The sequence below is a fragment of the Tachysurus vachellii genome, chromosome 21 (genome assembly GCF_030014155.1).
Source record: "Tachysurus vachellii isolate PV-2020 chromosome 21, HZAU_Pvac_v1, whole genome shotgun sequence".
In the NCBI taxonomy this organism is placed as follows: Eukaryota; Metazoa; Chordata; class Actinopteri; order Siluriformes; family Bagridae; genus Tachysurus; species Tachysurus vachellii.
Window position 1 is genome coordinate 10,207,604 of NC_083480.1, and position 22,001 is coordinate 10,229,604.

At 38.9% G+C, this 22,001-nt stretch overlaps 1 protein-coding gene across 1 annotated transcript in view; it reads right to left on the reverse strand.

Moving 5' to 3' along the window:
• Positions 1-22,001, reverse strand: part of gabbr2 (gamma-aminobutyric acid (GABA) B receptor, 2) — a 159,784-nt gene that overhangs the window by 3,950 nt on the left and 133,833 nt on the right. The window contains exons 14-18 of the mRNA XM_060857363.1: positions 6,998-7,108; positions 3,916-4,140; positions 3,406-3,588; positions 3,163-3,292; positions 2,115-2,232 (exon numbers count right to left, since the gene is read on the reverse strand). Coding sequence (XP_060713346.1) covers positions 2,115-2,232; positions 3,163-3,292; positions 3,406-3,588; positions 3,916-4,140; positions 6,998-7,108 — 767 coding nt within the window. The remainder of the gene's footprint in view (positions 1-2,114; positions 2,233-3,162; positions 3,293-3,405; positions 3,589-3,915; positions 4,141-6,997; positions 7,109-22,001) is intronic.

Consider the following 22,001-nt stretch of genomic DNA (forward strand, 5'->3'; position numbering starts at 1 on the left):
AGAAAAAGAACATCATACCAACAGTGGTGTTGGTGGTGTGATGGTCTGGGGTTGTTTTGCTGTGATAAATGGAACCATGAATTCTGCTGTCTACCAAAAAATCCTGAAGGACAATGTGCGGCCATCTGTTCGTGACCTAAAGCTGAAGCAAACTTGGGTTCTGCAGCAGGACAATAATCCAAAACACACCAGCAAGTCTGCCTCTGAATGGCTGAAGAAAAACAAAGACTTTGGAGTGGCCTAGTCAAAGTCCTGACCTGAATCCTATTGAGATGCTGTGGCATGACCTTAAAAAGGCAGTTCATGCTCGAAAACCCTCCAATGTGGCTGAATTACAACAATTCTGCACAGACGAGTGGACCAATATTCCTCCACAGCGCTGTAACAGACTCATTGCAAGTTATCACAAATGCTTGATTGCAGTTCTTGCTGCTAAGGGTGACCTAACCAGTTATATTGTTTTCCCTTAATAATAAAAAACCTTCATTTAAAAACTGCATGTTGTGTTTACTTGTATTATCTTTGACTAATATTTAAATTTGTTTGATGATCTGAAACATTAAAGTGTGAAAAAAAAAATGCAACAAATAAAAAATTAGGAAGGGGGTAAACACTTGTATACACCACTGTATATCTGAGATATCTGTTTTCTGAAGATTTATTATTGATGCATTGTGTCTGGTTGTCTGAGCTTCCCTGCTCATTCAAGCATGTTCTTGTTTTTGAACAGTTGTCTGAGACTTTGTGTTTTATGTTTAAGATTGAGCAGCATGGTGCTGCAGTGCATAGCTTTTCTGCCTCATAGCTCCTCCATAGTCCCCAACTCAGATTACTGTCAGTGTGGAGTTTTGCATGTTTGTGTGTGCGACTGGGTTTCATCCATATTCTCTGTTTTTTTTTTCCCCCATCGCCCAAAAACATGATTGTGCCTGGATGGCACACACTTTACCTTGCACCCAGTGTTCACAGAATATGCTTCATATAAACTCCAACCCTGAGCAGGATAAAGTGATTAATAAATTTGAATAAAAGTTTAAGGATTTCTCACTTTCTGATCCTGTGTGCACACGTTTTCTAGAAAGTATCTCACGTGTATCGTAAATCGTTCATTTGTGACGGCAGTTATTTAAAATTCTACCGTTGCATCTTTGTGCTTTTGCACTGCTCAGAAGAGTGTCCTCCTTACTTACTTTTATTTCTTGTGCTTTCACCAATGCGGATCTCTAAAGCTCTCACATTTCATTTTAGTTCCAATGGCTGTTATTCCACAATGCAAAGACAAACATATCAATGACGCAGTAAATTCCTACCTATTAAATCTGTTTTATAAGATCTTTTAGGTTGCAAATGGAGGCATGATATGGTTTTTTGTGGAGAGAACAATCAGTGGTAAAGGTGTCTTACATGGGAACCACATATATCTGAATAGTGTGTACATTATTTTGGTTTTCTTTTAATTTCACTCTGTTATTTTGGAACCATTCTGGACACAAACAGGAATACGCCTCGGATGGACGGACAGGCTGTCACGGCACACCGAGTGCATATCTAGTGGCTATTTAGCATAACTAGCCCACCTAACAGTATGTTTTGGAAAGCCCAGATGAACCACATGCAGACATGAACAGAACATAGAATCAAATAAATACACAACTATTTTGATCCAGTAGATCAAAGAGCCATGACAGGAAAAGCCTGTGAGTAAAAATCTAGCAATTTCATGTTGCAGAGCAGTGTATAAAAGTTCTCATTCTGCATGTGGACCCTGGAGAACAGTCTGAAAGTGTGAGTGTGTGTGTGAATATGTTGATGAAAAGGTGAGCACAGTGTGAGCTCCCTCCCCTGTTTGATCAGGCATTCACGGGCACTGGGAATAGCTCTGAGTATACCTCTCCTGCTCTTCTGTCTATTTTCAGGCCTCACTGCCTCCATCGCTTGTTGTAAATCACAGGTTATGTAACCTATTTCTCTCTTCTCTCTGCACCTCTCTTGCTCGCACTCTTGTTCTCGTTCTTTCTCTCTCCCTGGGTTAATTTCAGCATAAAATTGTTTCAGTCCTCTTTAAACACATAGAAATGCACTTATTATCTGAATGAAGCTATAAAAGCACTCACTGTTCTGGCGAGTTGATGTCCTCTAGCGGGCCTCTGCTTATTCTAGAAGGATCCATGGATCCCCTCAGTGCTTGTGGTTTCTGCTCCAGATGATTTTTCAAAACAGTTTTTTCACCATCTATAGAAAATAAATGAAAGACAGAGCTATTTATTTTTTTCATATCATATTATCATAACATGCACGTTTTATTTGTATTTCCCCTGAAATGTCTCATGAATCTTTTAAGCCAAAAATATATTTCATCTCCGATCACATTTTAGGAGAGAAACCTTTTATTGGTTGTGTAAAAAAAATTGGAAATGAGAAACGAATAATTATAAACTTGCTGAATCTAAATAAGGTACCAGTTGCATAACCTGTATTAAAGATACAGAGGTTAAGGTTAAGGCTGGGATTAGAGTTTGTATTGTTTATAACATCGTCTGTATAATATTGAACACAATCCAACCACATCAGCATTGTAAATTTACATTTATACAAATTTCTAATTAGATCAGCGATCATTTTGCCAGAAGCAACACAAGTTGCTTGAGAAACTCTTTTTTGCCTTGTTCACTCCACCAATCAGCCAGGAGCTTTGTGCTGCAATGCTTTTAGTTCATTGGATCTCAAAGTGTTGACCAGGGCCCAGCGAGCATAGTCAGGGTGTCCTGGTCATCACAACACCATCAGCGTAACTATATTTATTTAGCTCTTACAATTAATAGTCTGTTTGATTGGTCACATGAATAGAACGCTTCAATCCAAATGTCAGGAATTTTAGATTTTGTTAAATAAATGTGAAAGAAAGAAATGGATTATATAGATTTCTTTTCATGTTTTTTTTTATTTTTTACATTTAAGGACTCTTAACATTTAAGGTACTAAGCTGTACTTTTCCCTTTTCCTGCGGTGGTACCATCAAGGGTGAAATCATGCTTTTCAGATATGCATGTAAAAATACATATTAAAGGTATAAATCATGCCCCCCTGTTGGTACAAACCTAGTGAGAATGAAAAGTACAGTTTAGTGGCATAAGGTTATTAATGAGACACATTAAATTTCACCTTTTCCGTCTGTGAAGTTGCTAATGCTGAGGATGTTGTTGACGTCCTGGTAGTGGTTCTGTTTGATATACGGGGTTTTCTCTGGCGTGTCCTGAAGCTGCATGGTCACTTCCTCTAACTCTTTATCCAACTAAACACAAAAACAGGCCATAACACAACAAATCAGTGTTTACATCTTTGAATTATAGGATGTTAGATGTTCAACAGCAGGGTGTGGACATGTTTGTTGGTCACGTAACCTACCTCTGTGATCCTCATCCGGAGGCGGTGGTTGTCTGCTTGCAGGCCGTCCAGGCGAGACGTGTTGGTCTGGTTAACGCTGGTCACAGACGTGGATGTCTTTGAGTCTTCCTTTTTCTGGTTCTGGGTGAACTTCAGCCGCCGGTTCTGTGTGGCTGCATCTGGGTTTGTCCTCATTGTAATAAGCTAGAGAAACAGAACAGAGACATTTGCCTTCCATTTTTGGTGTGTGATCTAAATGCTAGTTAAATTACATTAAAGCCACCATTAAAAACTTGTGTTTTCAAACGCAGCTGTCTTATTCAGCTTTAAGCCAAAACATTGGAGATTTTTACAGCACTGTTTACAAGTCCAGATGTTTCTGTTAGTGAACCGGAATTAAACAACACTAAAGCCTTGAGTACTGTTTTAAAAATTGTGGCTTTAAAGGTTCCAGTGTTTTTCCTCCACCCAAAAGATCGATATGCAGTTGAACTTATCATGGTAGAACAGTACACTTTCTGAGCTTCTCACCTTTGGCACAAACACCAAACAGAGGGTGATTGTGCTGCAGAAAATAATGACCAGGGCTACGATGCAGAACTGCACATTAGGCTGATCCCGCGTCAGGAAGGACACAGCTGCACCGATGATGCACATGATTCCCACATTGTACACACTCATCCCAATGTACTTGCTGTCATTCAGAGCAGGGATGCTGACGTTCCTCGTCTCCCAGGCCAGGAAACAACCAAACAACTACAACAATATGGAACAGAATGAGAGATGAAGTGACTACCTGAGATCTGAACACTGCAGTCATTTCTGATAGCACTTTTGGTTTGATTGTATCAGATGTTGCATTGATGGTTCTGCTAAGGCTAAATGCCAGAGTTTATCAAATCAAGCATGCTGCTCGTGGCTATTAGCAGCAATTTAACAAACACATCAATCTAGATACAAATACAGAATTGCACGGAGATATGCTTTTTGCTAAAAGACATTGCAGTCTCTTGCAAATAGAAGCACTTAACAGATTAATTCCTGATACATGTTTTAATGTTCATCAAATGGTTTATTTTGACAGATTTGACAGGGGAATGTTTAACTATTTCTTTAAGACAACCTGTTTCTGATGCACTGTCTGAATGATGTGATGGATCACAGCCATGCTCTAAGTCACATTAAGACAATGCAGCATAAATCAGTCTATGGTTTCCAGTCTACTGGCTACATAGTCCCACATATATAGTACCTAATAAAATGCACCTCAATTCATATGTTTTTCTGTTGTGTATGTATTCATTTTATGTCAGGACTAAGTCTCTGGACCAGTATACCACATACTGGTCTTTTTCCAGTCTCAAGCCCATTTTGTCTCGGTCCCAATATTCTCTTGACCAGTAAGCCTCAAACAATGTAATCTACTTCAATATGAAAATCAAATGTAATGATTATATGTATATATACTAAATGGCTGCATGACCATACATTTTGTTCATTATTCATCTTCAGTAAGAGCTTTATCATGTTCATACTTGTGGATCATTAGCTAATCCCAGGAATACTGGGCACAAAGCAGGAATACACCCTGGATGGGACATTTACAGCATTTGGCAGACACCCTTTTCCACAGTGACTTACATTTAATCTCATTTTTAAACAACTGAGCAATGTTAAGGGCCTTATTCAGGGGCCTAGTAGTGGCAGCATGGTGGACCTGGGATTTGAACTCAACCTTCCATTTGGTAGTCCAACACCTTAAGCACTAGGCTACCACATCCCCATGAGTTTATTACAGAGCATTACACACGTTCATTAACACCTAAGAGCAAATTAGGGTTGCCCATACATCTTCCAGCATGTTTTTGGAAAGTAGATTCAAACCAGAGAACTCAAAGGAACATGCACAGAGGCTCAGTATCCAGATCGAAATAGCCTCTGGTAGCCAGGTAGCTTCTATAGTGGTCCATTAACTCCAACATATCTAAAAAGTGCAAGCTGAAAGATATCTTGTTCCCTGTTTCCATACTCTTGACCATCCTGACTGAGATGGTCATGGCTCCAACTTTTGTATAGTTAAATAGAGGCTTCAGACAGCAGCATGAATCAGAAACTGAACTGATTCTGACTTACTTCATGTACTGTAACAGCTTTAAAGGCAGATTTAATTGCACCTGTTCAACTTTTCTGAGAAATCTGTAATTAAGACACGGTTTATTTAATTACATAAAGCTGTTAATTTAGCAGAGACATCTGATTCAACATCCTGCTCAAGATTTAGATTGTAGACAAACTGGTGTGTGTATCTGAGAGTGTAGGTATGGAGAAGTGCAATGGTTGAGCATTCGCATTGAAGCAGTCATGATAGAATGTAGCTCAGTTAGAAACCCCTCAGCAATGAAAACAGCACAGCAAAACATAATCTCTCTCTCTCTCTCTCTCTCTCTCTCTCTCTCTCTCTCTCTCTCTCTCTCTCTCTCATACACACACACAGGATTAGAGTAAATAGTCTAAAAGCAGTAATTTACTTCTATAGGCCACACAGACAGAACAGCCTTTATTTATTTTTTACCCCTGAACACAGCCACCACTGTCTTGAATATAATGATCAGTGCTATATAGGCAATTATCCGACTTGTTGCATTAAGATTTTTCAGAGCTTTCTGCTGTCATGCCTTGTAAAGGTTAATTGTAAAAGTGGCCTAGAGAAGCACAAATCTTTTTACCATTTAATCCAGTACAACATCAGCAGGTATTTATATATATTTAATATTTCTATTATGTGTGTGTATATATATATATATATATATATATATATTTGAAGTTCCTGAAGTACATTTGAAGACAAAAACAAAACCAGCATCACTATCACTATTCTAGAAATGCAACCTAGAAATAGAGAAGAAAAGATTAAGACGATTAAATTTTATATTCATAATTTATGGGTTGCTGGTAAATTGGCAAAAAATTTGCAGCATGAAATTATCTACAGTATTATTCTATGTTGTAACATTAATTCTTCCTTTACTGAAACTAATGGGCCAAGACAAAACCCTTGTCCCAACAGTGCCCGTCTGCACAAAGCAAGGTTTGGAAAGTTTCAAATTTGGAAGGGAAGAAATTTATTGGCTTGCACAAAGCCCTGACCTCAAGCCACTGATTACCTTTGGGGTAAACTGGATCTCTGACTAAATCTAGTCAGAGTCCAAATCTAGTTTAAAGCCTTCACAGAAGCCTGAAAGTTACTCTAACACAAACACAAAGGTGTGTGATGATTTGGTGTCCAAATACTTTTGGCCATATAGTGTGTTATTTAAGCCTCTCTGGAGAGAGCAACAACAGCGAGTCTCTTCCTGTGATGTCTAACTAGACTAGAACAGCTTGAGGAAGATCTTTCACTACTCCTTCATGCATAACATTTCAGCCTCTGTTCTATTTTTAGATTTGTGTATGTGGATGAGGATACAGTCCTAGAGCAAGAACTAAAAGGGTTCCTGGAACTATGGTCCAAAAACAATAAGCTCTGATTTATTCTGTGGATATGTGACTATGGTTCCTAAAATAATATGGTAGAATATGGGAGAAAAATGATTATGCATTTTCTCTCACTTACCATAAGGAGGCCTTTGTAGGCATAGACAATCCCAAGCCAAATGGTCATATGTGTGTTCTCACAGTGCTCCAGGAAGGGCCGGATAGCTATGTCTCGCCCCTGAGGGTCCGCCTGCAAAGATACAGAAAGGAGAAGGGCGCCACAGTGAGAAGTGCCACCACAAGTGTAATAATACCACATAAGACAACATGATTTCACAGCAAAGCAGCAATCTCACAGTCATGCTGTGTCTCTTTCATAACTTGAAAAGCAATTTATTTAATAATAATATTAAAAAGAGCATTTAGGATCACCATTATTAATATTCGGCAATAAAAAAAACACTCTTCCCTTTCCTTTTCATGAAACTCAAGTATGCATAAAGATGAAGTAATTAATACCTATTATGCCTGTGGTATTCATGGCTACACATGGCGCTCTTTCATTAAGCGCTGTGTTCAGACCTCTCACCTCCCACACCTCTGTCACAGGGGACTGGGAGGACTTTCAATCTCCACAGGCAGCACGGAACACTATAGAAACAGGTCATGTGATTTCCCCAGGGGGATAACGCTTGCTGGTCTCTCCAAAAGGCCATGATAATAAGCCAATTAGCGCTGCAGGATACCAGAGAAGTAAATGTGATAAACAATACAACTTGGTCAGACATCGATTGCATGTATTTACGTACAACAGGCTTGTCTACAGTAGAAAATAGGTCAGTGCTGTATTGTGTAGTGAAGGAATTTTATGAAGTGAGTAACTGGCTTTTCTTGTGTACACACACTCCAAAGGCAAACAGACTCCAACTAACTCCTTGCTGTCCCACTTTAAAAACTTTTCAGTATGCCATGGATGCAGCGCCTCCTCAAAAATGTACTCAGTTGCAGACACACAGTGACAACTTTCAGCTCAAAAGATTCTTTTCAGTTTGGTATGGTGTACAGAGCCCAGCCTTTTATCTGCTCCTTGTCCAAGCAGGTTAAAATAAGGGCCAATAAAAATCAAAAACTGCACAAAGGGTTTTGGAAGTCAGTGCTGCTGCTCACTCATGAAACTCGTGAGAACTGACAGACAACAGAACAGACATAATTCAGAAGAAATCCTTGAGGTCTATACTAAAGAAAATATGCAAAGTACTGTTATACAATGTGCTGTTATACACACCATCGACAAACTCTTTTTAGAGGCAGTTTCAAGTAGAAACTTGCCTCTTTAGCAAGGTGAAAAAAACCCTTTTGCTAGACTATATGGCCAAATGTGTGTGGACATCTGAGCATCACAGCCATATTTGGTTGCTCCCCAAACTTGCCACAAATGTGGAAGCACACAGTTGTTGACTCTAAATAAAGGGCTTACACATGTTTCATCATGACAACACAAAGAGCCCTGACCTCAACCCTAATAAATACCTCTGGAATAAAGTGGAGCACTAACTGCACACCAACTTCTCACTTTATATCGGTGCCCAGTCTCACTAACACTTGTGTGGCTGAGTGGGCACAAATCCCAAAAGGGGTACAAAACCTGTGTTAATAGTGCTGTAATGTGTATCATTTGGAATGATGGTCAGATGTCCACAAACATTTGCCTGTATAGTGTATCTTCGTCTCTACACTCTTAGCACAAACATGTTCTTGGGTTGTTCTTTTAGGTTAAAGTTTCCTCATTGAGTATTTCAAAGAAAGGGTTTTAAGCAAACTTTTTTTTGAAAAGCTAAGAACCATTACCTATACAAGGAACCTTTCAAGAACTATGATTTTTGGAAAAGATGTAAAATGATTTACCTTATACATAATACGCTTACGATCCAGAACACTGAAAATCTATGAACATTTTCTCTACATCAAATTATACAGATATGTGAAATGCATTCATAACAAATCTCTGGAACTTTCATCATTCATCATCAAGCCAGACAAGCCGCGTTGTGTGAGGTTGCCAAGCAACTGCCAATGGGCCGAGTAGCAGTGCTTATTGGACGCTGCTGTCATTTCTCAGTGCATTAGTCCTCTAATGTAATTGTTCATCACAGACTGGAAAGGGCAACTGACAGGGTGTCTGCAGAGACGCAGAGATGGGGGGACATGGCCAACGAAGTGTAGAGTCCCTCAGAGGAAGTAAAAGAACAGAGCGCGTCTCAATGGTCCCTGTTCGGAGAGGAAAGAAGAGACTTATGGAGATATAGTGAGGAAATGGAGTGCTCACTCATTGTCAGCCAAAGGGATGACAGTGGGGGAGAGAAAAAGAGATGGAGAAAGAAAGTCATCAACCCTGTTGACAACAGTTTTCCATCACCTACGAAAGCAATAACAGAGAGAACACAGGAACATGAGAATGTTGACCTGTGCTTTTGACCACTATCTGGCAGCATATCTGATACTAGGATAAAAAAGCTCAGCGTCAATCAAATGAGCGATTATGTACAAATTATGTACAATTTATTCAGCCATGTGAGATGTGAAGTAAGGACAGAAAGTCTGCACAGCAACACCCGAGACAGAAATATCTATGGGTTGTTTCTAAACAACACATCTACAATTATGATCTAATGATTGAATGATTTAGAGTCAGTTTGTAACCCCAAACTAGACTGTTGAAGAAAGTTAAAAACTTGAACTATCCAGTTTTGATGAGCCTGTTCCCGTGATAGCCTCAGATTCCTGTTCTTGATAGGAGTGGAATCTGACATGGTCTTCTGCTGTTGTCTCACATCTCACACAATATTCAATGTCTTCTTGATTCTTTTCTGCTCTCCATGGTAGTAAAGAGGGATTATTTGAATGACTATACCCTTCCTGGCAACTTAAACCAATCTGGTCATTTTTAGCTAATCTCTCATAAACAAGACGGTTTCCCCCACAGAACTATTGCTTGTTCAGTGTTTTTTGTGTGTTTTTCACACCATTCTGTGTAAATTAAAGATTTTCTGAAAACTCCAACCAGCTAAAGCCACAACGAAAGTTACAGTGATCACTTTCTCTTCATTATGATCTTTGTTATAAAGAATCCTTGAAGCTCTTGATCTGCATCTGCATGATATTTGTGCATTGTGCTGCAGCCACACGATTGGCTGATTAGATTCATGAATGTGCAGGTGTATAGCTGTTGTGTGAATGTATAAACACAGAGAAATTTAGTTTTATTGTTTTTTATGTCATAATCCACCAAATGTGACATTTATAAAAGTCCATTCACAATTTTCTCATTATTGCATTATTTGGGATATGTGAAGGAGCCGAGAGCCGGTGTGGCTTCTGTGTTCTCAGTGGAGCACCAAATGAAGTCTAGCTGTTCAAGTCTGAGCAGCTCTCCGATCTGCCTGCCACAGGGAGACAAGTCTCTCTGGATCTTTGTCGTCGTCGCCGTCCTCCTCCTCCTCTTCCTTCACACTGCTACTTATTTCAGGCTCTAAACTCCACTTCAATAGCAGGGACTTCAAAGTGGCAGTGCTGCAGTGCTCGCGGCAGCACCCAGGAGCTGCCAGAACTGATTTATTAGGAGCTAAATGCATCATTAAACTAAGCATCTAACCCTGAACATCACACATGTTTAAATATGCAAATGGGAACGTGTGGTGTGTTATGTTTCGGATTACGCCCTTTGTTACGGAAGCTGAAAAGGGCTTTTTATTGCTGCCATTCTTTAATCTAATGCTTCGTCATAACCCAGGTTTAATCAGAACTCCCATCTGCTCGCTCTCTCTATGAAGCACAGACACAGAAGTCTTTTTACCAGGCTGCTGTCACGTGATGACTAGGAGTATCTTTGCTGGCATAATTACCTTTCCTGCCCTCTTGCACACAAGCAAAGAGAGATAATTGGACTCCTGCATTTGAATTTGTGTGTTAAGTACACACACACACACACACACACACCCACACACACATACACACATATAATCACAAATTGTAATCTATTTATAATTATTTTTGTCATTCTTTTTTTGGTCTCCATCTTATTTTTTTCCACAAACAATATGTCTCTGCTAACATGTCTATACATCTTTGTTGAGTCAAGGACAAGCCATCATTCCTGATACCTCATTAAGATCACTCTACCTTCCCTAGCCCTTTGGTACACAGGACACACACTCCAAATGGTGTGTGATGGAGTGGGATTAGTCTCCATCATTCTCCATCTGCTACCCCACTGATTGCACACATACTGTATATAGGAATACACAAATGTGCGTGCAGACGCTTGTACACATACTGTTGTGGAAACTACACACCACAGCACAATTCCTCAGAGAGACGTTGTCTTAGCAGAACTTAGCAGGTGTGAGAATTTTATATATATATATATATATATATATATATATATATATATATATATATATATATATATATATATATATATATATATATATATAATATTGTTATATTGTCCTAACACTGCAACCCTTTCCATGCTTTATTCCATATATATATATATATATATATATATATACGTATATATATATATATATATATATATACGTATATATATATATATATATATATATATATATATATATATATATATATATATATATATATATATATGGAATAAAGCATGGAAAGGGTTGCAGTGTTAGGACAATAATCAGTGACAAAACAATTAGCTACAGCTAGTTGATTATTTTCCTTTTCTTATACAAGAGCAATATGAAAGGATCTTTTATTTATCATTCATTTATGAATGAATGACACACCATACTTTATATCCATTTATGGTTACGTTTAATGATGCGGAAAATCTAAACATCTAGTTAATTCCTGTTATCACTCACATTATACGAATTATATAGTCATACACTAACCAGACTTTTTTTGCTCTCTTGAAGTTAATAACAAAAAAAAAAAAAACCCAGCTTATCATGTTACATAGAAACCGTATTTACCGGAACATTGTACATAATCACAGCTGCTGTTCCAGAGAATAAATCAACCCCTACATCATGTTTCAGACTAAAATGTAGATCAGCACCCAAGTCTCATGCTAAAATTGTAATACACTGTCTTCAGAGCTATACTAATTTATCCTCCAAATGAATGAGTATTAAAAATGCTTGAATGAATCATAGAGCACAAACATCCAATTGTATTGAATATCTGTGCTAAATATTCCACAGTGTTTTGGACAGCTTTTCTTCATCAGACACATCATATTTTTCTTGTTCCTGCAGGTTACCTGGTCTCTGTTGATTCAGAGGACACATGTAAGCTCTCTTTCTCATCTGCGGAAATTACCTCTGTGTTAACATTAATTGAAAAGGATTCTGTTTGGCAAGCAATGAGCGAGCGTGATATCTTTCGACAGTGTTAATTTGGTTCAAGATACCAAGTGTTCCGGGTCATAATGTTATCAGATCTCATGTTTGCACATAAAGCTGTTATCATTGCCTACGTAAGTCTGTATCACAGTGACACTACAGGCGAGTTGACAATCGTTGTTAAACTGTAGTGTGTAAAAGATGAATGTGGTATTGGAAATATGGATTGAGCATGAAAGTTAAACTGTGTGAAATAAAATGTGTAAAATAATGAGGGATGCTTTAGCTACAGAAATTTATCCTTTCTTTCACTCTGTCTCTCCTTGTCTCTGTCTAATTGTGTCCTTGGAGGCTAGTTACCATGAGGCCAGGGGTGTACAAATGGTTTGTGTTATGCTCAGTTATGGAGAAGGGTTGTTTATTTTGACTGAACTCTTGATCCATTCATAGATATGTCAATATGATGGAAAGAAAATCTACTTACTTTAGAACTTACTTAAATGTAACTGGAAAACTCAAACAGTGATGTAATGAGATGTGTTTGTTGAAATAGTATAAACTGTACAAACCACACATGCACACAGTCTACAGCATCAGCACAACAGTTCACAGTGTCCATGTTAGACAAGCTCTTTTTTCATCCTCTTCCTCGCTGTCAGAGTGTAGCAAGTATAAAACACCTCACTCCTCTGAAGCCATGTTTCCTGTAAGATTGCCAGTCGACAGGTGAGCTCTGATCACCAAGGTCATGTGACTCCCTCTCTCACTAATCTGCAAGGTCACGCTACTCTCTTCCTCGTCCCTACAGCAACCCTCAGGCTGCGATCTCACTGCTGGCTCTGGAGAGAAATTTAACAATGTACATAGAAGTAGATTTAACCACACAGAATATAGAGAACAAGCTACACAGAATATATACGGACAAATATTATTGCTTGGAATATTGTATGCTTTACAAGAACCGACTTCATTTAACAAATTAGTTTCCATAAACAAACCATGCATTTCACCATTTATTAATACAAATATCAAAGTAACATATTTTTTTATTATTTTAAAAAAGTAAACTAAGCCACATTATCATCAACCATATGACCAATATTCATATCATTATAATCAATGGGATTGTTAGATGTTAAGAGGAACTAATACTCTGCTACATAAAGTACAAACTAAAATAATTACATAAATGGTGTTACTTTATTTGTTAGATTTAATAGATGTCTGTTAAATATACAGTCATTAAAGGTGTATTTTGTTAGCACTCAAATTAATATGTAACTTAATTGTTGGGACGTTGGAATCACCAACACCTCATTGCTAACCTCAGAGTTTTCCTGAAATAGCAGGAACAATTGAAGGGACACCAGTGATCCAAGGGAGCTTAACAGACTTACACAATGATCAAAGGCTCAACAAAACAGCCACTAACAAGACATCCAGAGAAACTTTCTTTAAACTGCATAAGTTAGAATTGTTAAAAAAATGCTTTTGTCAAAGTTTGAGAAGATGTTTGATGCCAATTGAGAACTCTTTCCTTAAAGCACTATCCAGTTCCTGGTCCGGTATACTTAGGTTACTGAATTAGGCTAAATGTAAACGACAGACGCTTACAGAATGGACCAGCTTTTGTTTATATCATAAATGGTTCTAGCCTCAGTGACACATGTTGTGGCTCAGTGTGAGAGTGGAGTCATTCCACCTCTACACCACTGATAGGACAGATTCACGCCTTAGGATGTCTGAATTCTTCCATATGCTCTCTCTCTCTCTCTCTCTCTCTCTCTCTCTCTCTTTCTCTCTCTCTATCCACTCTTTCACGCACACTCTCTCTCCCATACCAATGACAGCAATGTCATTATCATACCATAAGTATTTTACACAAAGCCTATCTCTCCCAGTTATTCTGTAATAATCTCATATTATCTATCAATCAAAAGTTAGTAGGTCTGTCAGAAGTCTGTCTGTTACAAACACTTGCCATTCTTCGCAGCTCAGGATTATAGCACAAATCATCTGTTTTGCTCATGTTTAAGACTTTGGAAAGCTGTTCATTTTCTCATAACTTGTATTTAGGGCACAAGAATACAGCATGAGATAGAGAGAGTGTCTGCTCTCAGTGCTGCTCTCCTCTACTGGGCAGCTTTATGAGAGCAGGCAGCATGCCAACAGTCTGTCTGTTTAGCGGCGCGGTGAAACGCTGCTTTACTGCCATGCTGACGCACTGAACGCACTGCAGCTCACAGTGGTACATGCCAGGGACAGAAGGACACAGTCGGAGAAGCCACTATGAATTTGAGACCATGAAAGGTGTGATGTGTAATCAGTATCACAGGGATAAAAATTCCAGTTCTTCATTGGTCTCTTATGGATGTACTGGAATGTTTTCTTGTTCGGCTCTACTTAGTAAAAGCAGAAAAATATCAATTAATTAAAAACAAATAGACATATAATTGAAAATTGAACATTAGAATACATTTGATGTAAGACACATAAAGACACATAGATACGCAATATGCAAATGGAATTATTTTAGTCATTTTTATGATCAATAAGCACAGACTCCTGCTGTGTGTACGTACGTAATAGAGAAAGAAAAACAGAGGTAGAGAGAGAGAGACTGACAAATGACATAATGATTAATACTATGGAACTCTATTCATCTGTTTCCATGGCTACAGAAGAACAGCTCAGTCCTCCCTCTGTTGGAACATTCTGCTTTCTGATGATAACCTGGCTTTTCCTAATTTCACTTATAATCATAAATCATTCAGCAGAGTCAACCGGTGAAATAATCTCTCAATTGTCCTTGGTGTGTGCAATATTGGATATGACTCGATTTCCCCCATTTGTATCAGACCCATTCTGCTCTCATCCATGTCCAGGTCAGGGTTGTGCACGTCTGTGAGGTTGTATATGTGCGTATGGGGTGATGTGGTAAATCAGTGCCTGGCTGGAGGACTGGAGGGAAAGCTGCAGGCTGGGCCTGTCTGTGTGCTGGCAGCGTGTCAGGGGTGCAGGGCAGAGGAGAAGAGGGGATGGAGGAGGAATGAGAGAGGAGGGGGAATGTGAAGCCATGCGGCTGCCAGGCTGACAGTCTTGCTGTCAGATGGTCAGAGCTGGTTTGTTATTGGAGCTCAGCTGCACAGTCTGGAAACAGAGAGACTTAAACAGACCTGCTTACCAACAGGGGGTGCCAGAGAGGTGACACAGCTTGTGCTGGAAGACAATTTTCATTTTAAATTAACCTTGATTATCGCACATACAAATGCATAATAACTGGTTTTGTGTGTGGCTTGTTTTTGTTGTTGTTTTTGCTTTTAACGTCCATTTCAAGGGTTTAGTCACTTGGCCTTATCCAATTTGTTTCATCAGCATGTATCACTGTTTTTAAATGAATCCCTTAAATCTAAATGAATGACTTCCACCTGCTTTGTCAAATAACACTGATACCATTGTTACCATCTGTGAGACAAGACCAGAGTTGCCAGGTCTGTGATTATTAGTTGGAACGGGAATACATTTGCTTGTGTTTCTTTTCCTTTCGGGGTTGGATGTCTTATACAGTATATGGTAAAATGAATTTTTGCCACATAGATCTGCAATGGACTGAACACACAACCTTCAGATCAGAAGCTCCATGCCTTAACCAGTGAGCTACCACTGCCTTTGCTAATTGTCTCATAACATCAGAATGAGGAAAAATTGTGATCTCAGTATCTTTGGTTTGGGTATTTTCGAATCTGCTAATCTCCTGGTATTTTCACATACAACCAGTTAGTCCTCCAGAAGGAAACACCTTGTGGATGAGACAGATCAGAGGAGAAGACCACATCAGGTTCTACTCCTGACAGCCAGGAACAAGGATCTGATTTTACAATGGGAACAGTCTCACTGAACCCGAAGAGTTAAACATTGGAAAAAAACACTTGAAAACACAACACTGGATCTGCTACTGAAGAACTTGTTTCTGAACAATGGCCATTTTTTTCCATGCACTTACTGTTTCTGCTACAGTACTCTTCGAGTGCTTAGTTCATCCAAACTGTAGTTCACTAGTTAATGACCCTACATTAGAAGTGTTTGTAATGCCCAAATATTTGAAGTGTTTAACTATTTTTTTAACCATAAAATTTAAAGTCACAACATTTCACTTACTAGCACAAAAGTTTAAGTGTCACTCTACCACTGAGTACACCATTCATCACTGTGTCACAGACCTGTGCAGTTTAGATCACATAACAGATACATCATGTGCATTATATACTGGACAGCAGGTAACATTAAATCTAAAACCTCATTTCCCGAATAACTTGCTATCATGTGAATTATCAGACTAGGTGTCTTTTTCTGACACTCCAATTTATTACCTTATCTCAAGTCCTGTGGCAGTAACAGAGCACCTGCAACCCATCACATTGATCCAGTCCCACAATTTAAGCCACGGCACTGCCTCTTATTTTGGCCAAACAACACAATTCATTTTCAGCAAAACACAGGCTTTATGAACGTAATGAAGAGCTGCAGCATGAGTGTCTGCCTCAGGAAGCTTTTCTCCGGTGTTGTGCACTCATATATAATGGAAAGTTCATACACTAATATAGAATTCTATTCAAATAATAACTCTGAAATATTCATTTTGTCTTAGATGTAATAAACGTAGCCAAGCATGATGATAAGAGAATATCAATTTCTCAATCTATATCTGGAATATTGATCGGAAGATCATGAGATCAAATCCCAGGTCCACCAAGCTACCACTGCTGGGCCCTTGAGCAAGGCCCTTAACGCTCAGTTGTATAAATTGTAAAAGTTATTAAATAATGTAAATATAACTTATAAATTATATGAATAGAAGATTAAGCATTTTTTTATTTCATTGCTTAGTAATAAACTTCAGAATCACATAACCAGACTTAGAAATCCACCTACAAACATCTATGTAATATATCAACAGGAAAACAATCAAGAAATCAATGACTTATGATCTGCCTTCCAGGAAGACCAAAGTTGGGACAGAAAGCAAGACAAGAAGGCAAAGAGTAAGCCTGTCAGATTTAGGGGAGGAGAACGTAATGATTCTCTCAAAGCCTTATCTACATGCCCCTGGCTGATAGGACAGTTAGAGCAGGCTGAGATATTATACAAGTGAATGAGAGCAATATGACTGAGTTTGCACTCACACAGGAGTTCACACGTCTACATTCTCTTATTTCAACTTCTAGCACACTGATGTAATCATCTCAACTTTACAATAAATTCATCTCTACCTAATTCTATCCCAAATTTATTATGAAATTGGGACAAGAATTAAGAAGAAATCAGTTTCAGCTCAGTATGACCCTCTGTGTTGAGACACTATGGCGTTCCTTTCCACCAGTTTCTCCACTTTACTACAACGTCACCAGTCAGTACATTAGCTCCAGTTCTCAGAGAAAGAGACAGAAAACCTTTAAAAGATTACTGATCTTTCTATCCAGTGATCTTTGTGTCCTCTCATCAGGCTCCGCATTTTTTCAAAAACTAAAAATATGTGATTGTTTAATTAATTAAAAATCTCAAATCAGCCTAATTGCTAGAAAAGGTAGTTTAAACCACATCTGTAATACCCATAATTAAAGAAACTGTGAAACGCAGAACTCCGGCTGTTTCACACTTCTCTTTGCATTTATTAAATTAGCTCTGTTCACAGGTGGACCTGTGCTGCTCCGCTCTAACCCTAACGCCACACTACTAAGTGACTGGTTTGTTTGTAGTTTGTCTCATGTGTCTGATGTGACCGCTGCTGTTGTCTCTTGTAAGCATGCAACCTCAACCCCAGGGACTTGTTTTCATGGTTCAGATTAGAAACATTGGTAGCAATATAAAGGTTATTAAAGTTAACTAGTTGGATGTAAATTAAATAAAAGCACTAGTTGAGTGATGTTTGATTCAAACGTTAAATGCCAGCTTTATATGATTTTACATGTCTCCATACACATTTACTGAGAGGCATTTTATGAAATGAAATTCATGAAGATTTATGAAACCTTTTCATCTATTTATGCCTAAGTTGTGGGTAGACAAGTGAAGAAACTTCAGACCAGACACACCATAGGGTTGATCAAGGGAATCATTCAAGCCAATTGTGTAAATGTCTTACCTTACTATTTCATAGTTTATACAGACCTAGGTAAATTTCAAATGTCAATTGTTGCTGTACCTAAAGCTCACCTCTGTCACTTACAGTACGTACACTGAAAATGATTGGTCACTTTGCCTCTTGTTAGTATGAATGCAGGGTTAAAGGCAACACACACACAGCACAGGTAGTTATAACAGATGGTACAGGTTCGGTTTCAGTGCAATTTAAATTCACCTCTCAAACAAAAGTCTTTAAAGATTTCCAAGCATTCTTGTAAGAAACAATACTTCTAAAGACGTCTTTGCATTTTTTACCAGTATACTTTAGGCAGCGTGTATTTAATATGAAACATCTTCTCAAATGCTTATGATTGTGATTAATTCTCTTTACACTGTTCTGTGTTGTTGTGGTGATTATAGTGCATTAATTGGTGGTGGCTTCAGAGAGCCTTTGAAGCCCTTTGATGTGACCTGAGTCTGGAGCTGTAGAGCTGAACAAGAGGGTGCCGACCTTTCTGATGTGTGTGTCCAGTAAACACACATCATATCTCACACACACACACACACACACAAAATTAAAAGCACAAGAAAGTGTTACAAAAGAAAAAGACGTGCCTCATATCGCACACTAATTTTTGCTACAGTTGGTAATTTAGCGTCACTCTCACCAAGAAATGTGTGACTAATTATTTAGCGAATAACTAGCCAAATATTATTAGCTAGCTGTTGCACCATTCGAAAGTAAAGGTGAGTGGACAGTAAAGATTTGTAGCTTGAAATATAGTAAAAGTAAAGTCTTACAGGAAAGACAAACTCAAATACAGAAAAAAATACATTAAGTACAGTAGCAAAGTAATTAGACTTGATTACTTCCCACCACTTCATCATCCACAGTCACCGTCCTCCATCTATGCACCGCACAATCCCTCAAACTCTAATGGTTTATATTAGCGATAGATTGGAGCTGTTTCTCTCCATTTGGTATACACTAAACAGACAAATCAGGATGTAATGGCATCATTAGAAGCGCTCCTGCACCTACTATGTTAAAGTAAAATCTGCTCCAGTGACTAATGAGTAAAATACACCAGGATTGGGGTCACTCTGGAAGGCGCTAGCATAAACATGACCTCAAACATTACCTCAAAGCATTTCCAAAGTGCTCAATCCGCAAAAGCTGATTCATACACGCAGCAGGCTGTGTGCTCCGATGACACATTTAAAGGCATAACACAAATGCTTGCAAGTATGTGCAGATATGCTTACACTCACACACACACACACTCACACACACACACAAACACACACACACACACAAACACAGAGGAATGTTCTTGGCCCAGCCCCTTTAAGCAGTGAGTGGTGGCATGTGGGTTAATGAGTGTGCAGATGGTGGACAGGAGGGGGAGATGCTCCTGGGGTGTGCTTTTAAAACAATACTCATCTGAGACACCTTTTCTGTCCATTTCATCCCTCAATCCCTCACCTCTCTTTACCACTCAAACATTCATTCCATACGTTTAGCGCCTGCTGTCTTCATCCTGAACTTCCCCATCCTGCCAGAACTCCCACAGAGCACACTTGCTGCACTTCACTAGGGGTGTGTGAGTATGTGTAAGCGCACACACACCTAATGTGAGCAATACCACCCTGTTTACTTGATTTCACAGCTTTCCTAACAAGAGATGCTGCACAGGGATCGCACATGCATTGTTATTACTTCTCCACTCAGCATCCAGGCCCAGTCTACCTGGGAAGTGCTGCAGGGTTAAACATGTTTAGCGGGACCCTGCTGTGTAGCTCACACAGGCATGAAATCTCAATCTAAGCACCTTGTAGAGCACAGCAGAGCCGACCGGGCTAGTCCAGGACGGAGAGGCAGGCAGCAGAGCCTTGATTAGAGACATGAGCGTGGTGACCTGAGTGCACAGGGAGAGCGGGGCTTGTATCCTGCCTCTCATGACCTGCTGGGCTCAGTGACTGATGTACGGTTTAGTAATATCATATGCTTTACAGCTCAGTACACACCATAGCCTTCCTCCAGTGCTTGCATAAGGATCGATCCTCAGGCCATTCACCTTGCTTCGGCTGTCTTTCTTAGTTTCTTTATCTCCCTCCCTCCCACCCTCTCTTCTTGATCTCTGCTTCCGGAAAAGAGATGATGGAGGCCATATTGGAGGTAGATAAGAGGAGTCAGAGATCATTTATGAAAAGAGCAGACACACTTTACCAGAGTCAGATGTCCATCTGCGTTCTGCATTAAAGCATTAGTGAAAGCGGGATTGTCCAGCTCTGCTTTGTCTGAGTATGTTTAAAGGAAAAGTATGCTTAAATATAGGAACTTGTGCCCGTTTGTGTGTTTGGGGTGCTCATTTTCAGCATTGAGTTTAAAATATTTAAAGTTACAAAAAGCTCCATAAGTATTATCTTTAATGACTATCTTTAATGACTGTCAGATAAGTTGATTTCCATCTCACCAGCAGAATAGAGCAGCGGTGTACTAGTAAAAATGGTTAAAGCTCAGTATCGAATTGGCCAGTTGAACTTAATGCTTGTAAATAAACCTTAGAAATATACAAATCAGTGGTGTTATTTGTGTGTTGCTAGATCAAATTGAAGAACAGAATTCTCAGCATTTTAGTTACACGATCTCATCAAAATGAATTCATTCAACACACAGGTGAGCAAAAGTATTCAGTCCTGATCTGTAATAAAGTTATAAGCCTACACTTATTATTACTATAAATATAACATTTAATGTCTTTAACACCAGTAGAACAGAATTTATTTGCTATCTGCATCCATGACAAACTTTTATAAGTAACTAAAATTCAGCTGGTGCACCTGGTGCTATTATTGTATTTGTTTGTCCATAATTTTGAACAAGTTTGTTCCGTTTCTGTTTGTCAGCCACACAGAGCTATTCACTAACACTTCAGACTGCTAACTAAAAGAAGAAAAATCTCCAAGGATGAAAAGCTTTGCTTTGAGTACACATGCTGAGATTATAATAGCAGGAAGGACGAGTGAGGTGAACACACACACATACACACACACACTCACACACGTATGTAAAAACTCAGATGTCACTGGATTAAAATAACAAAAATCTACATAAAAAATTCTAAAAATACAAATCTGAAAAATAATATATGTTTTAAGGTTCAGAATACTGACCTAAATAGTAAAATGTCCCAGGGGCAAGTTGTACCCATGAAAAAAAAATGTCCTCAGATACCCAAAGCCTGGGGCCTGTCTTTAGAGAGTTTTCCATCCCCACAGCAAACTTAATCAGAGCTAGAAGGGCTTAGTACTGGGGAGCTCACAAATCATGCCGACACTCCACCATGCTTCATCCATCATACAGACGGGAACCCAGATACACTGCTCAACACTGTTCCCCACCTCTAAACACCCCCCCTAAAACAAACCTTTTTTTTAATTTACAATCATATGATGAATGAGTGAATAAATAAACCCTTCCCAGTGGCAAGGTAGTGAGTGACTGAAGGCCATACTAAGTGAGAAAGCACTTTTTCATAAAAGCTTCCATGAGTCAGACACATTTATCCACAGCACTCTGATGGACCGGATGCTGGCCTCAGCTTTGTGTCACCAGCTGTCTGCATCCAGGTAGACTGAAGT